The sequence below is a fragment of the Festucalex cinctus genome, chromosome 5 (genome assembly GCF_051991245.1).
Source record: "Festucalex cinctus isolate MCC-2025b chromosome 5, RoL_Fcin_1.0, whole genome shotgun sequence".
Lineage (NCBI taxonomy): Eukaryota > Metazoa > Chordata > Actinopteri > Syngnathiformes > Syngnathidae > Festucalex > Festucalex cinctus.
The window spans coordinates 26,089,769-26,108,238 of record NC_135415.1 but is presented as its reverse complement, the minus strand read 5'-3'; the positions used below and the strand labels follow the sequence as shown (position 1 = coordinate 26,108,238).

At 38.5% G+C, this 18,470-nt stretch overlaps 2 protein-coding genes across 3 annotated transcripts in view; one reads left to right on the top strand and one right to left on the bottom strand.

The window, feature by feature from the left end:
• The first annotated feature begins 503 nt into the window (after positions 1-503).
• Positions 504-11,601, top strand: golga7 (golgin A7). Its single transcript, XM_077522610.1, has 6 exons — positions 504-607; positions 1,150-1,275; positions 4,290-4,442; positions 5,119-5,220; positions 6,192-6,244; positions 9,206-11,601. Exons 1-5 carry the CDS (start codon positions 599-601, stop codon positions 6,231-6,233), a joined length of 432 nt encoding a protein of 143 aa, XP_077378736.1. The 5' UTR covers positions 504-598; the 3' UTR covers positions 6,234-6,244; positions 9,206-11,601.
• A 4,080-nt stretch (positions 11,602-15,681) lies between these two features.
• The window catches only part of loxl2b (lysyl oxidase-like 2b), a 32,037-nt gene continuing 29,248 nt past the window's right edge, over positions 15,682-18,470 (bottom strand). For both annotated transcript variants that reach the window (XM_077521424.1, XM_077521425.1), the window contains one exon: positions 15,682-16,634. In XM_077521424.1, coding sequence (XP_077377550.1) covers positions 16,564-16,634 — 71 coding nt within the window. In that variant the 3' untranslated portion in view covers positions 15,682-16,563. The remainder of the gene's footprint in view (positions 16,635-18,470) is intronic.

The window sequence follows — 18,470 nt, the reverse complement described above, 5'->3', positions numbered from 1 at the left end:
GCCAAGTGTAAATGTTTTTAAATCCAGGTTGAAAACTTTGCTTTTTTCACATACCTTTGATTTAGGTCTTTTAAACAGTTTTTGGATTTTTGGACATTAATCTCTATTTCATCCTCACCTGCAGTGTGTGCGATCAGCACTGACTTACCCCTGATAGCGTTCTGTGACACGAGAGCATCCGTCGGCCGCACACAAGTTCATCATAGCATTGGTAGCTGATTTATCAACTGTTTGACCTATTTTCTAGCTCACGCTGATTGTTTTCTAATTCACTCGTATTGACGCCCTGACCCCCACCGCTAGGGGCGCACTTCAACGTGACGTCACACCGAAAGGGTCTATATAGGCTATGTGTGTTACTTGTTTCGTCTCAGTCAGTGTAAATAAAATCAAATACATGTGGAATTGTTCTTCATTCTGAGCGTTAGAAAAGTGTATCGTTTTTTTTGTTTTGTTTTTAAAGTCATTTCCCACTTTGCCTGACTACACGGAACCTTGTTGTGTTGTAAATGTTTCCGCACGGATAACTGTACTAGGCGTACGTACTACTGCACAGCTAACAGAAGATAAACAGAAATCCAACTGACGAGTCAGTAATATGGCAGAGGTAGGTGAGATAATGTTAAATAAATTGTTTTACGTTTGTCGCTCCGATATTTGTTAGTAATAAGGATACAATTGATCGATGGTAGCTGCTTAGTAAATCGATTGGCTGCATTTAGAAACTAGTATATCCATCTTACGGATATACTTGAATTGTTAATTTCTCAATATCGTGAAGAGGATGTGTTTTATTTCAACCGTATCTACACTACAAGTTTATTTATTTATTTATTTTTAAATATCGATCTGGGCTGACTGAACGGGGCTTCCAATCCACCAGGGTTCATCATCATCATAACGTGAAATGGCAACGTTACAACAATGCCGTTGTCTCAGCAGTTTTGTTTCTATTAAAACAGACTTAATGTTATTGTGACTCCATATGGCCGTGTTTCGTTAAATAGCTTGATATGTCACAGAAGCATTGTAATGTGTATGTAACTATAACGTTGTAAAAACTGCAGCAATTATGTCTCGTGTAAAAATGTGTTGCTACGAATATTTGATTGAATGACTATTTGTCTCTTTCATCTCGTGTTTTCACAGACTCATAGTTTGCATCCCATTCGGCAACAGGCTACAATTGCTGCCAAAGTCTTCATACAGAGGGATTATACTAATGGCACTTTGTGCCAATTTCAAACCAAGTTCCCTTCTGTGCTGGAGACCAGGGTAAGACAGTTACATCTGTGGATATATAATTGTTCTCATATAATCTGGTGGATGGCGTTTTCTGTGAAGGAACCACTGAGGAATCCTGATTCTTAGAGTTGTATATAATAGAAGGGACACCACTCTGCTCTCTGCCAATGGCAGTAGCTTTAATCACGTAATTACAGTCATGCATGCTTCTATCCGATGGTGCATAGTTACAATAACCAAGTAAATCAATATTAAAATTGTTGCATACAAGATTAATCAGAGATGGTCAACATGAGCGCAGTCTGCAGATTTCATTATCACCAAGGTCTGACTCACTTAGTAATGCCATCATTTTGGCCTTGCCCAGGAAATAATTGCTGAGGTGCAAGTGACTCACTTATACAATTTAGTCACTTCACTTCAAGTGGCACACACTGGGGATGAATATTTTTATATTGCATGCGAACTGCATCCCTGGCAGGCATGTGTGGAGTATGGCCCACAGCACAGTTTTTACTGGCCTTTGGGATATTATACAACTAACATTTAATATTTATTGAGTCAAGCTGCCTTGGTCCTGAGCAGCTTCGCTTATGATTGGACAGATGTGCGTCAAGCAGTTTTCTTTGCACTCCTTGTAAGCACTAAATGATAGTTAGTCATCATGAAAATTCAGAGGGGGACAGAGAACCAACACATAATTCACAAAGTTGACATTTTCCCATTCCCTTAACAAGTGACCTTACAACACTTTCAGAGATATACAAACAAACAACATTCTGGATCTCAACAAGATGAGATGTTGGTGGTAATCAACACTTGAATTGCAAAAGAAATAAAATAATGGAAATAAATAACTAATAAAATCACAGCTGAACACTTGCTAAAACCGAACCACAAACTTTACAGATCTCTCTCTTTTTCTGAATTAAGAAACAGATGCATTTGACAGATTTTCACATTTGCTCGTTAAACGTCATAGAGCAAGTGTTGCCAAATCTGGTACTGGAGAGTTCCTAGCCAGTCTGTTTTCCATGTTTCCCTCCTCCAACACACCTGTATCAAATGATCACAAGCCTGATAACTGTCATGGCCTGCGTCGCATGCGCCAGAGTCACGTCGTGCCAGAGTTCATGACCTGTTATGTGTCTGTTTAGGTACTGATGTAACAAGTGTCTGTTTACAAAATGTGATGTTCGTGATGTCAACCTTTTAATCCTTTAGGTGATGTCGGGACCTATGTGATGTCGTTCTTTAGTCCTTTACGATTCACTGTCCGCGGGTGGAGTCTGAGAATTGTGTGTGGTTTGCCGGATGATTGTCCAACTGCCCTGTGTACAGCGTCTCTGAGTTTCTGCCTCTCGATGTGAATAAATGGAGAAAATCTTATTTGTGTCTGCATTTGGGATCCAAACTTTTCAGTACACAACAATAACGGTCCTGATGATTTGATTCAGGTGTTTTGGAGTAGGGAGACATGGAAAACAGGTTGGATAATGGTTCTCAAGGATCGGACTTGGAGACCCCTGTCATAGAGCAACTTGACCAATTGATGGCGCTACAATAATTTCCTGTAGTTTGTTGGCGGATCCTTCGTTTATGTCATGTTTATTTGTCAAACTCAATCGCAATATCGCAATAACTTAAACCTGGAAACGAATCTTCTGTCAACAAAACAAAATGGCCGCAACGGGAATTGCAGAGGTTCGCCGGACTCACCCAAAGGCGTCTATTGGCGCTTCTGCTCTCAATCCTTATTCTGTAGTTAGTCAGAAGTAGTTAGACAGGAGCGGGAGCAACGTCTTCTCCCCACCATACTCAAAGATACCCGAATCTCTGACGTTGCGTTGAAAATTCAATATATGTTGTCATAAACAAGCAGAGAATCATTCAGAAGCAACAGGAGAGTTGTCACACATACCGGCGCACTGTCCGCCATCTTGCTTCACTCGCCAATTACCATATACACCATACCATATGTTTACTTTTACGATCAGTAACACATAACTGTTTTGACTGAGGTCAAGCGATGAAGATTATTTGTGTGTAACAATCTAGGGATGGAAACGGGTCATTGTGACTGAACAGGAGCTATGCAGCATTTAAAGAGAGCAAGTGATATCTTGACAGCTTAATTGGAGCACACGCAATAAACAAGAGTTATTAAATTAAATAAAAAAGTTGACTAATGGAGTTTTCCTATTAAACCTTTGTTTACAAGGTTCCTGTTTTGATTTCTTGACCTTTCTAATAAGAAGAATATCACTTGTAATCTCGTAGGAATGCTAATTATCAGGTCAGATGCCCTGGCAGAGAAACGCGGTTTGAGTTGGAAAATTGGAGGAAGAACAAAGCGTGTACAAATGTGCCTGCTTAGGCCACTGGTGTTTGGAGCCTGTCGCTACATTCCTCAAGACACACGAGCAGAACTTTGGGAAGGTGTCAGAAAAGCCAGATTCCCTCAGCTGCCTGCTTATCTGCTCGGAAGATTCTTTCTTTCCTCAGTCTCACATGAGAAATCACTGGACACCCTGTGCATTAGCCCGATATTGACATTCTCTGTCAAGCGGCCCGTTTAAATAACATCTAAGTCATGGCTTCGTTTATAGCCCACAGAGCAGCTGAGATTTAGGGCTGTTTGTCTTAGTCAAGGCATGTAAGTAATGTAAGTACGACTGGAGCCTTAATATTTCTGGATTTTTACGGTGTGTATTCAGCTATCAGTCTCTCATTAGGTGATGACATTCAAAGAACACGTTGTTAAGGGCATCTTAACCTTTCCCAGATGTTGATGATCATCACCCCTGATGTAGTTGCAGTCCAAGAAATATGAAGATAGTATTTTCAAACCGAGTTAAACTGCGCTTGAATGGCATCCTTTGACCATGCATATTTGAAACTGGAGCATGTGGAAGACAATGGGCCACTCAGAAGTAGAGGTCTCAATCTGTTGTTGCACATGAAAACTGGACAACTTGCAAAATGATTCTTGTCTTAACATTTACATTTTTATTTCCTCCCCACCCCTGAATGATGTGCTACAGATCGACAAACAGCAGTTTGAGGAGACGGTGCGAACTCTGAATAATCTCTATGCCGAGGCCGAGAAAATTGGAAGCCACTCGTACATTGAAGGTTGCTTGGCCTGCCTGACAGCTTACACCGTCTTCCTGTGTATGGAGACACATTATGAGAAGGTGAGTGAAACTTGCCTGGACTAAGAAGCAATCACTAGCACTTTTCACACTTACCATCGCAGCCAGCGTTGTCACAGGTTTTTCCTTACTTGGAGCCCGTGTCAGGTACCAGAACAGGCTCAGCTGGAAACAAACTTGCATTTTGAACTTTTTACCTTGGCAAACTCAATTTGATTTGGTTGATATTATTCATGATCAGCATGTTTTTTTTCTTTCCTTTTTCTTCTTTCCCTTTTTTTACAAGTCTGACCTTACAGTAGTTCTTTTAAACTTGTCTCACACATTAGAGAGCATTCAAAATATGTATTATTGTCATGACAAAGAAAATTCTGAATGTTTAGTTTAACACAGAGTTTTTGTACAGAATGCAACGTTTGATCTCTGTCAACTGGCCTGGTGTGTTTTACATCCTTCAAATTTTATTGGGCATTTATATATAATCTGATTTTTTTTTTCTTTTCTTAAATGAGAGCGTCATAGTTACCTTGTAAAACGTGATGCAGCTGTTTAACTCATTTTGTTCGTCAGCTTCAAAGCTTTATGAGCAAAACTACAACATCTAAACTTTTGTGGGAAACGTGTTGAAATTATTTTTCAAACATCTTTGCCACATTTCTTTGCATCTGTTTGAAATGTGCAGTTTTTTTTTTAATTGCCTGCTGTGTTCTCTTTCCAGGTTTTAAAAAAGATTGCAAAGTATGTGCAGGAGCAGAATGACAAGATGTACGCTCCCAGAGGTCTCTTGCTCACCGACCCCATCGAGAGAGGCCTTCGAGTCGTATCCTCTTCCTCAGTGTCTGTTATGTGTTGGGAGACAACACTCCACTGTTCCTTCTCCTTTGGCTGAAATATTTCTCGATCCATATTTAACCACTTAACAATGATTGTCTAACAATAAACAAAGAGATACATTCCTAAGCAGAACACACTGGCCGTAATAATCAATTTAAACTCATATTTGAAACTTCATTAATACACCAAATAAATCAGGGGGAGCACGTCGCGTATGTCAAAGCTAAATATATATACGCAAATTAATTTGTAATCATTTAGTATAATTTGTCAAACAATAAGATGAGCATTTAATCACATTATAGTTACGCAAAGACTGCAGTTAATCAAAAATAATAAAAAGCTTCGGTGCTGGCAATTTACAAGAAACCCAGCACTGTATAGGGGTGTCAAGTCCAAAGAACAAATCAAGATTTGTTTGTAGTCCGTAACATCTGCATAAAATTATTGGCTTTCACCAGTATGTGTTTGGGAAGTCACAGACTGACGCAACATTGTAATTAAATGGAGCTGAGCAGCAATCGGAGATTAGGGATAACACAAATATGACTGAAATTGTTCACAGCTGAGCTTTGTAACTAGCCTCGCCCCTTGAGTTTATTGGGCTGACAGGGTTCTGGATTATTTCGCCAACACTGGGGAGCTGCTGTGCTGTGTTTGGCAAATGCGTCCTGGTGGAGATTGACAGGAATGTATCACCTGAACACTTACTTCAACGTCAACAGCAGAATTGCCAGCTCATCGCCTAGCAACATCAGCCCTCAAATGTCAGTCAAGTGCTGTCGTGCGAGTTTCACCCGAAAAATAGTTGGGGGATCTTTTTTCGAAATGTTTTTGTAACGGGTGAAATTCCCTGACACGAGCGAACGTGAGATATTTTGTTTCCGTTGGCCTTCAGTTGACTAAATTGAAGCCAAAAGTTGTTCAAATGCTCTTCCTTGACTGATTTCATTCCAGATTGAGGTCACTATCTTTGAAGAGAGAAGCCTGACCAGATAGAACTCTCCCAGGTGAGTTTCAAGGATTTATTATTTTGTTGTTATTATTTTACTTTTACCAGGACATCCAGAAATTACAGTCTTGATGTGAACGTATGGACACGACGAGGAACCAGATGTTGACTTTTTGTTTTGGAATGTTCTCGTGAAATCAGCGATGTTACAATTTTGTAGTCATTGGGATGAAAATGACTCAAAACAAATGCAGAAGTCGTGTAATTAGCTGTATGGTTATTTTCTATATCGCGTTTTGGAAGGCTGTTGCCCAATCACAGACACATTCACACTATTTTCCTGCCCTTTTAGTAATGAGTATCAAATCTTTCCCAGATGGATTATGCAACAAATGGTCTGTCATAGCAGGTTAAGGTAATCCCCGTTCCAAATGTAATACCCTCAATGATCAAGAGCACATCACCCAAAGCCTTCAGCCATACACATTCAAGCTTAAGTCTCCTCATCTGCTTGTACTCCTAGTGAACTGCTTTCGAATCATGCGGTTAGCTTCCATAAAGCATTTAAGGATAATTCTTCCTAGTTTATGACATTCACATGGCTGCTGCTCGGTGGCTTGTCAGGCTTGTCACTTGTTTGCAAAAAAAAATCCAAAAAAAAATCTGCGAAACAACGAGGCCGCGAATGATGAACCCATGATAAACGGGTGAACACTGTATTGAGAAAGACATGCTGATCAATGATTTTTTTTATTTTTTTTAAATAAATCAAATACAAAACACAAAGCCGTTTGAAATATGAGGGAAGTTTTCAAGGCGGAGAAATCAAATTCCACCCATTCGTCAGCTTTTTTTTCTGAGCAATCTCATTTTTATTACGGCTTACCATCAGTGACACTTGCTGTATTTTGTGCATGAAATCACTGGAGACAACAAAGTAAGATTGTCAACCGCAGATGGCTTTTCAATATCTGATGATTTGTCACTCAGGCACCATGTGTTTTGCCTCAAGAGTGCATCATCGCCTGTTGTAAATAGTTTCCACGGGAGATTCCTTCTCTTCCTCGGTCCTGGATAAGACCGGGTCATGCTGTTGTCCAAACATCGGGGACCAAACTCCACATTGTTACTTTACCCATGCGCCACATTTTGTTTAGCAGCAGTTTGGAAACCACAAAACCCTGTAGATGGAATTCACGTTGAAGAAATACATGCACAGATTAGATTGTTCTAACCATGCGCTTTCATTAGAAGCTGTTGAAAAAAATAGCATGTTGTTCATAGAGATTGCAACCAATAGGGATGTAACGATATCCAAACGTCACGATACGATATTATCAAGATATGAAGCTCACGATACAATAAATACTGTATCACGATATAGTGGGGAGTTTGGCGTTATTTAAAAAAAAAAAGGGCTCATACTAAAAAAAAAAAAAAAAAAAAAAAAAAGCACACTATTGTGCTTTTGTACATAACAGCAATGGTATGTTGTTATTATTATTATCATTATTATTATTATTATTATTATGTTGTTGTTGTTGTTGTTGTTGTTAATGTACGCACACATCAAATTCCTCCACATATTGACTTGCTTCACAGGCATATTACGTTCCCCTTCATCTGACAATTACTGTAGATTTTAAACATAGAAGGGCCAAAACATCCCTAATGAAAATTAAATTGCACTAACTAGCCACCAGAGGGTGCTAGAACTGCACAATATTGTGCTTTTGTACATAACGGCAATGTTATATTATTATTATTATCATTATTATGTTATTATTATTATGTTGTTGTTAATGTATGCACACATCAAGTACCTCCACATATTGACTTGCTTCACCGGCATATTACGTTCCCCTTCATCTGACAATTATCATATATTTTAAACATAGAAGGGCCAAAACATCCCTAATGAAAATTTTATTGCACTAAAAAACTAGCCAGCAGAGGGTGCTAGAACTGCACAACTGCAAATCAACCTGACTTTTAAAACAGATGTGTTGCATTTAAGTATTGTGAACATGGCGACGACGATATTGTGGTAGTTTTAATATCACAATATTGCGCTTATTGTTACATCCCTAGTAACCAACTGTGAGCCTCAGACTGGTTCATACTAACAGTCCCCCTGGAAGCACGGACTGGTGCAACCTCAATGAATGAACTCTTACAGTATATGCACCATTTCCACATTTGGCATCAAAAAAAGAAAGTGGTCGGACAAGTATGTGCAATATGAATTCACATATATGGTGTTCCACAGGGTTCAATTCTGAGGCCTCTGCTGTTCCATTGTATCTGTTCTGCTTGCCCCTGGGTTCAAAAACAGCGTCGGTTGTTTTAAAGTGCTCTACAAATATAGAGTTGAGTTGAGTGATGGGAGTCAGCATCCTAACTGCAGCGATTCGCTCATGTCAAGTTGAGCAATTCTAGTCCAGCACAACTAGTTATCTAACAAAACTAAAGGAAAACCTCCACATTTGTCGAGTCCATTTCTTGTGAGCTCTTTTCTGAGTCGGCCTCAAGTGGTGTTTGGCAACACGCTCAGATGTGAAGACTGCCCACTTGTCCGGAACGAGTGAAGAGAGGAGAATAAAGTCACTGTATGTAGTTTTTCTTCAGTCCTTTGACCTGTTTTACGGAACGTGGAAGTTGGATGTGCATAAATAAATCAAATTGCTTTATCATCATGGATGCATAATTTCAAATTTTCAGTCCTGGACCAAAGGGAGCAAAGACATGCAGTTTCGTTTCCACATACTCACTTTATTTAAAAGACAAAAAATCTACTTCTCAGCATTACCACGTGTCACTGGAAACGCATAGCGGTCTTGTACACGTGACCATTTACATTCAAGGCAAAAAGTGTACTCAAAGGTGAAAGGAGTGACCTATCATAACAAACCAAAGAGGCGCCACCTTGTGGTGTGATATCGTACTACGGACTGTTACAATATGCACCTGGAATTTGTATTTCTACATGACGTCACACCTTATGTTCATTTGTTTGTAGGAGCTGCTTTCTGGGCGGGGCTTCTGTGTCAGAGCACCAAAGCAACCCCCCCACGCAAAAGGACCTCACGTACCTGTACTCTACTGCGTCTCAACAATCGATTCTGTCATGCGGCCCTCAGATGACAGTACAGTATTCAAGATGGCGTTTGCTCTTGTTTGGTAGTCAACGGCAATCAACAGTCTGGCTCACGAACTCTGTTCTCCAATTTGCACTGAATCGCTCACAAATGAGCTTTTGTTTGGTTTTGACCAGAATTGTGCAATTATGAGTCCTATTTGAAGAATGAATCCAAAACCAATACGTGATATTATTTTTTCTTTTTTTTCCCTATGGCGCGAGTCTGCCATCCATTTTGTTCTGTGGAACATTTTTTATGGTCACTTTTTTTGTAATGTCTCCAAGGATAACCTAACATGCTGATTGTTGTCAGACTCAGACATTCCAGTCACACTGCCATACTTTCTAATCTTAATATTTTCTTTTTAAATGTCTCGATTCATAAATTGTAGCGTTCTGAACATGCTGTGTTCATAATGTGCATGAAATGCCAATTCAGGCTCTTAACATTTGCGTACTGTGCCTTGCAAAGCGTTTGGTGACGCATTCAGTGTTCATTTCTGTCATCTGATATATTGTCATGTAAAATATGAACGATGATAGTGCCTGCTTTGTAATTATTATTAGTGGTTAGGTTATATTTAACCCTAAACCAAACCCCAGTTATGATTATCATTATTATTAGTGTGTTTTTTTGTGTGTGTGTGTGATGACAAGCACCAAAAAGCGTAAACGTGTTGAGATTCTCATTGAGGTGAATATACATGCAGCACTTAACAAGATTTGTGTTCACAGCTACCCAAAATTAACCACAATGAGAATTCCCAAAATGCTTTTTGTGTTTCTGTAATATATAATGTATGTTGTTATTGTGTACTCTTTAACTAAAGGTGATATTTTCACTCCTAAAATATATGTAACAATGTTTTGCGCAAAGCAATAGAAACTCTATTTACTGCTTAAAGGAACACTTTACTTATTTAGCCATTTTTGGCAGTCAAACATGAATATTTTGCCTATAATAAATTTGATATTTTCATTATTTTTCATGCACAATTAGTACCTTTAAAAACACAATTTGCAACTTGCTGTCGACTGAAAATGACATCACAAGGGCTCAGGTAACCAACCACAGCTCAGCTTGTGAATGTCACATGGCCACACCTAGAAAACAGGTGAGCTGTGATTGGTTACCTGAGCCCTTGTGATGTCATTTTCAGTTGACAACAAGTTGCACAATGTGTTTTTAAAGCTACTAATTGTACGTGAAAGATAATGAAAGTATCAAATTAATTATAGACAAAATATTAACGTTTTATTGCTATAATGGGCTAAATAAGTGAAGTATCTCTTTAAGATTGTTATTTACGTGCATCTTAGCATTTTACAGTACGTTTGACCTCATTTAGCCAGACATTCGCAGTTCAGAATCTTTAGTGCATCGTACTGCGGAAGCCCAGAATTTTCCCAAACAAGCTTATATTGATGTGAATTAATGTAAACCTATTGTACTCCATTTCTGATTCTTCTCTTGTATTTAGTTGACAATAATATTTTATGTGTTGCATAACTGTGGGAGATGTGACAAGACTCAAGATTTCTGGTGCTTTTTGAAATTGACGACTTGTTTTGGTAGCTACATAGTACTATATGAAAAAAACAAAAAAAACAAAACAGTACTGTATGTATATTAATCCAGAACGGGACAGGATTCAGATTAGGTTCCTTTTTTTTGTGAGCGTGGTCTTGAGGTTGCTTTCTCACATGAACTGCAGAGGAACGATTCTGGCGTTCTCCAACTTGTGACTTTGATGTCCTGCGATTGACTTCAATGTGCGAAAGAAAACAGTGTAATGTTGTAACATAACATGTTGTCGGGGAATGAAAAATGTCATTTTTATCACAGTACATATTTCACAGTATTCAATCTGAAATGAAGCTGCTTTGCGGAACACCGCTACAAAACTATCGATTGTATAGCAGGTAGTTATGTTCCGCATGTATGTTCAGTTGTTAATTGTGACAATCGGTTTGTATTACAGCGGTTTGTTTGCCAGCTAGTTAATATTCTCACAGACCCATGACAAAGCCACAACTGTTGTACTTTTCAGACCTTAACTGTTTGAATTTATGTCATGTGGTTCCACATTTGTGCAGTGATGAAGTGCTTGTGATTATTATTGCTTGCAGAGATTATTTAAAGTCATTGCTGTGCTCTTTTGCTATGAATTGGTAGTATGTGTTTTCAAGTCTCCTAAATTTTATGGTAAAGGTAAGCTTTGGAAAAATCACCCCCACCCCAAACTGATTAATTAAATAAATGTAATAAAACAGCATTTCCGTGCCTCATTTATTAGCAAAAATGTATTTGTGAGCAATCCACCGTTTTTTTTTTTTTGTACATTTTTCAAAATGAGTGACAGGCCTGGAAGATCATCGCAACTAAAGTTATTGATGGGGAAAATGAAGCTTCATGAAGCACTTGTGATATGTTTTGACTCCTCTAGATGGCACTGTTAGTTTAAACATGTAGTGTAAAACTAAAGTTATTGATGGGAAAATGAAGCTTCATGAAGCACTTGTGATATTTTTTCACTCCCCTAGATGGCACTGTTAGTTTCAACATGTAGTGTAAAACTCAAGTTATTGATGGGAAAATGAAGCTTCATGAAGCATCTTGTGATATTTTTTGACTCCTCTAGATGGCACTGTTAGTTTAAACATGTACTGTAAAACTAAAGTTATTGATGGGAAAATGAAGCTTCATGAAGCACTTGTGATATTTTTTCACTCCCCTAGATGGCACTGTTAGTTTCAACATGTAGTGTAAAACTCAAGTTATTGATGGGAAAATGAAGCTTCATGAAGCATCTTGTGATATTTTTTGACTCCTCTAGATGGCACTGTTAGTTTAAACATGTACTGTAAAACTAAAGTTATTGATGGGAAAATGAAGCTTCATGAAGCACTTGTGATATGTTTTGACTCCTCTAGATGGCACTGTTAGTTTAAACATGTACTGTAAAACTAAAGTTATTGATGGGAAAATGAAGCTTCATGAAGCACTTGTGATATTTTTTGACTCCTCTAGATGGCACTGTTAGTTTCAACATGTAGTGTAAAACTAAAGTTATTGATGGGAAAATGAAGCTTCATGAAGCATCTTGTGATATTTTTTGACTCCTCTAGATGGCACTGTTAGTTTAAACATGTAGTGTAAATTTAATCCGTTTCCATCACACTAGCCTTTACCTCTACCATTTAGAGGAGTACAAAATATCACAAGTGATTCATGAAGCTTCATTTCCCCATCACGAACTAAAGTGGAGAATTCCAAGACTTTAGTAAGACCTTGCAAACTGATAATGACCCAAAGGTTACTGTTGATGCTACAAATATTTTTCAATGGCTAATATGTATTTTTCTTTGCTTAGAAAGCAAAAAAAAAAAAAAAAGCCAGTGGTCTTCTATCTATCTCCAGGGTCTCAGAAGTTGGTGATTTCAACGGGCTCCTAAAAATGGAGGTACTCTGCATAATGTGGTGTACTGTAAGGGCAAAATAAAATAAAAACAAGTTTAAGTCTAAACTGCTGGCTCTAACTGGCATAAATAAATAAATAAAAAAAATCATTCCAAACGGATTTCAGAACACTCCAGCCAGGACTGAGATGTTCTGTCTCCAGCTCACCCACGACCCGAAGGGAGTACAAGTGGGGATAGAAAATGGATGGAGGAAGAAAGAGTACTGTCCAAAGGATGAGATTTACTTGCAGTTTATTGCCTTTGTGACCAATAAAGGCACAAATTGTACTCATCTATGTCGTTTTTTTTCCAGCTCTTATTGAATTGGAAAGATACTGAGCTGTCACGACGTAGGCGTATTGTTGGTGGTAAGCCCGCAAGAAAAAAAAAAAAAAAAAAAAAAAGAACTCTACTGAGGCATTGTTAAACTGCAAGTGTTGACATCCTTTTTTTTTTTTTTTTTTTTTTTTTTTTTTTTTACAATAAGTGTCAAAGCAAAGAAAACATGTTTTTAAGACACTTTTAAAACAACTGTTTGCGCCAACTCAGAAAAACAAAACACATTTTAAACACCCCCCCACAAAGCCCCCACCACACCCCCTGCAGCTATAACCACATTCTGAATTATTATACACACACCATCACGATTATTGCAAACCCTCATCAGAAATCTTGAAAAGTCATTCAGTTATAACTCATTTTTGGCATCGAAACAAGCTCACCTTATTGTGCACCATGAACTGAAAACTCTTTAGCTGGAAGAATCCTAATTTTTACCACATGGAAGTTTGACATAAAAAAAAATAAAAAAATAAAAAAGCTGGCGGGAACTGGACCTATTTTGTGCCAAATATTAGCTTACAGTATCCTATATACAGTATAGCAAACTCTCAGTGGCTGCACTGAAGCAGATGTGAGAGGAACTTGAAAGCAAACTTTTACTGGATGGCGACATCAGGTCTGAAACAGGAAACAGAAAACTTGAAATATACATTAGGCTGACCAAACGTCCACTTTTGCCTCAACATATCCATTTTTTTTTTAATGTTCTGTCTGGAGTGGGTGCTTCAGGTTTAAGTTATAAATTCATGACAATGTCCGGTTTTCATTGCGGGACAGATGAGAAACAGCATGAGCCATGTTTTTGTTATGACTGCAGAACAACGCCTTAAAGTCGATTACGAGGGGTGTTGTGTGTGTGTTATGTTTTTTAAAAAGTATTTTATTATTTTAAAAGAAAAATGTAGGTCAACTTTTTTTTTATATACTTACTTTCTGAATGATGAATTAAGGTGGCCCAGAATTTTAGCTCACCAGTAGTGCGTTGAGCTCACAAACTGGAGACATATGCTGCATTCGAGGATGGTCGGAACTCGGAAATATCCGAGTTCAAACCAGGAAGTGCGTCTGGGAACGCCCCCCTGAACTCGTAAATTTAACTCGCTAAGTCGGAAAAAAAACAAGGACCCCTGACTTCACCGGTGGACTACAATGTGACGTCACTCTGAATGGCAAAACACAATTTGCTCGAGTATAAAACGAGATAGCCTGCGATTGGCTGGCAACCAGTCCAGGGTGTCCCCCGCCTACTGCCCACAGCCAGCTGTGATAGGCGCCAGCACCCCCCGTGACCCTTGTGAGGAATAAGCGGTCAAGAAAATGGATGGATGGATAAAACTAGATAGCTTTCTTCATTCATAAATATTCACCATAACTTCATGTTAACTTCATGTTAACTGTATGGAATGCCTATGAAATCAGATTAAAACAATAAATGAAGCAAAATTGCAAAAAGGTAAGTTTCCTGGAGGTCAAATTGAGGTTGCGGACCAAAATCAAAAACAATTTATCACTATCCGCCATTTTGGTTCTCGAACGCTTTGAGGTCGGAATTGGGAAGTTTCAACTCGGATATTTCCGACTTCCGACCATCCTCGAATGCAGCAATAGTTGTAGAGAAGTTCCGATTAAAGTCCCAATGCCATCAGCTTTGGATTTGCTTAAATATATTTGCATGCAGCATATTCCACACTAAATACATAGGCTACTGTGTGTATATATAACAGAAATTATGTAATTATCAAGCATCTCATTTGATTATTGCACTAATAACATATTGCTAAATACCGGAGTGTGGAGAGTAAAGAAAATATGACTTACATTTGTCCCTTCATTTAGCCACATCTCCACAATTTAACAAGCAAGAAACTACTGACCTTCAACCCTTTTCTCTCTTTTTTGTTTCTCATCTCTTCAACCCAGTCCCCTCTCAAAAGCATTCACAACAGTCCTGTTACTTTTTTTTTTTTAGTATATGGGTTCAAAATGTATTTATTCATTCATTCATATTTATTTATCTAATTAACTAATCAGCCAAGTGATTTATTGTCATCATAAAATCTATTCATCTATCCATTTTCCGAACTGCTTATTTGGGGTATGCTGGAGCATATTAATTTAAATACTTTTAAAATACATTCCTTTATATTTGATTTATTTGATCAAACAATTCAATTAACAATAAATAATATAATTAAAATAAGACTTAAAAAAAAATATTACAATATAAACTCCTAAAATTAAAGTGTCCACCACACTAAGTAGTCAGTGCCTGTCTCCAGAAGAAGGGTGCAGTACTCGTACAAGGCCACAGGAGGTCCGTCTTGCACCATTTATGACTTGCAGCGCTCCTGTGTTATGTTTGTGACTGCTGCCCTCTAGTGGCAGATCATTTTGAAGACTATTCTCGAGAGTGGATGTTGACGAATTGAAAGAGAGAACTTGTAAATTCACTGTCGATTATTCTTGCCATTGAAAAATCAATATTTACTTGACTAAATATGTCCTTTGGTAGGGAAAATACCAAAGTAAGAGAGAACATAAAATTCTTTGTTTGCTCCATATCTTTATTAGATTTTAACAAATAATGCAAATTTCCTATGCTTAATTCAAGTATACTGTGAGTATACATAATGTAGCTTGTAAAACTCATACTTGTACCCTCAGAAAACAGAGGGCCAGTTTGATAGCACCATAATAATAATAAAAAGTACAATAAGATGGAATTCACACACACCATTGTACAAACCACGTTTTAAAACAAGCCAAAAGCGAAACCTGATTAAACAGACAGCAAGTTATTAAAGAAGAAAGCACACCCATCCAAAGTTGTGAGTTTTTTTTTAAATAGGGAGACATTTGAGTCCATGGCCTCATTCACCACACTTTTAGAGTCCACGATGATGTTGTAGTCCAGCTCTGTAAAATCTTCACGTTGTCAAGCATGCTTTTAATACAAATTAGAATGACATTAAATACCCACAAATGCTTTATTGTGGATCTTTTCATCATGAAGGAATTGATTTGCTTTGACAACTTTTTTTTTTTTTTTTTTTGCTTGGTTGGTGGCATAACCACAGTCACTTCAGTGTATGCAAAATGTACTTTTTGAAAACGTGTTGAAGGAGGCCCAGCAGGTCTGAAAGCCAAAAAAAAAAGCAGTCACGAGCGCTCCACTTTAAATGACACAGGAAAGCTTTCAAAGCAGAACCCTTGCAGGAGGTTCTTTTTCTCCTGTGCTCCACGATCATGAAGAGGCTCCCGTGAGACTTTGAATCAAATTCCATCAGCGGCCCAGGATGGGGACAATGGAACTAGAGCTGTTCTTTTTTTTTGAGGGGGGGTATAACATGAAGCTGGCAGCACAGGTGGGGACGTGTAGCGGCTGTGGGCTTCAGAGCTTCTCCCTGTCGGAGGGTGAACGGCTGGTGGGTTTTTTACCTGTGGGTGACCTGATTGCTGAGGAGGCCGGGGAACGTCTGCTCGGACTCCACGCTTAATGAGCCACCTAGCAAAGACGCACAGACACTTTGAAAGCAACACTTTCTTCCTTACGCAACATCTCATCCCAATATTGTAATAGCCACTTTAAAGGCATTTCACCAAAAATGATGAGCAGAATTTTTGTTAGGGATCACTCATTTGACCATTCATTGGTTCATCAGAAATATTAAAGACGCAGTCTGCCGGATTCACTCAGGAAAATGCACTTTTTAAATACAGGATGTGCGATTGGCTGGAGGGGTGTAAACACTGTCTTTCCACAGAAACGTCCCGCTGTTTACAAAACAAACACAAAATGGCAAAATACAGGCTGGGGGGGGTTAGCACGAAATCACCACCAAAGATTAACATAAACACAGATGTGTAGACTGAGAGAAAGTTAAAGTGTGTACATCCTGTATTTAAAAAGTGCATTTTCATTTCATTTCATTTTTATCAACGGTAGCCCAATTCAATATAAGGAAGTGATCTTCACCATTGCCCTTCACTTCTCGGCGAATATGCGATCAAATTTAATGACAACGTTTGCACACATAATGTTGGCGGTGAGAATCTATTTTCCAGGTGCGCAGTCTACTGCTGATCCAAATTACGATTGTTCAAGCCTTTGTGGAGGTCGCTCTATAAAGCATAATACGAGTACGCCATATTTGAGACGTTTATTAGTTTCAAATGAATTAGAAAGCATCCATTGTCTGCACTGCACATACACACACAAGTGCAAGGATGATGGTGCACGCACACAGCGACTGCAAGAAGAATCTGAGCGTGTTCCGCGTTGAACCTTCACCGTCCGCTTACAAGGTCCGCCTCCTGAGGGATGAATTATTCCTCCCACACATCATTTCATTGCGATAATTGTGTGTCACTTGAATGTCTTTGAATGCTTGCTTCAAGGCTTTGCAGGATAATTTGAAATCATTTTTTGGATGAGTAAGAACCTTCCTATGATACAGCTAATCAATTGGTTTATTGCATCCTGAAACTTTGTAAAGAGCTTGTGATGAAGGCTGAGGCTGAGAGCTCTGTGGGAAGAAATTATCGTTTGTATTGTAGCAGTGAAGCTGCGTTCAATTTGTACGGAAGCATAGAGATGCCAATGTGGAGTAAACATTTTGGGCTGGCGAGTATGTTCGAACATACTCACAAATATGTTCGAACGTATTGAAATATGTTTGAACATACTCGCCAAATATGTTCAAACATATTCGCAAATACGTTCGAACATACTCGCAAATATGCTCAAACATACTCGCGAATACGTTCGAACATACTCGCAAATACGTTCAAACATACTCGCAAATACGTTCGAACATACTCGCAAATACGTTCAAACATACTCGCAAATACGTTCGAACATACTCGCAAATACGTTCGAACATACTCGCAAATACGTTCAAACATACTCGCAAATACGCTCAAACATACTCGCAAATACGCTCAAACATACTCGCAAATACGTTCGAACATACTCGCAAATACGTTCAAACATACTCGCAAATACGCTCAAACATACTCGCAAATACGTTCAAACATATTCGCAAATACGTTCGAACATACTCGCAAATACGTTCAAACATACTCGCAAATACATTCGAACATACTCGCAAATACGTTCGAACATACTCGCAAATACGTTCGAACATACTCGCAAATACGTTCAAACATACTCGCAAATACGTTCGAACATACTCGCAAATACGTTCAAACATACTCGCAAATACGTTCGAACATATTCGCAAATACGTTCGAACATACTCGCAAATACGTTCGAACATACTCGCAAATACGTTCAAACATACTCGCAAATACGTTCAAACATATTCGCAAATACGTTCGA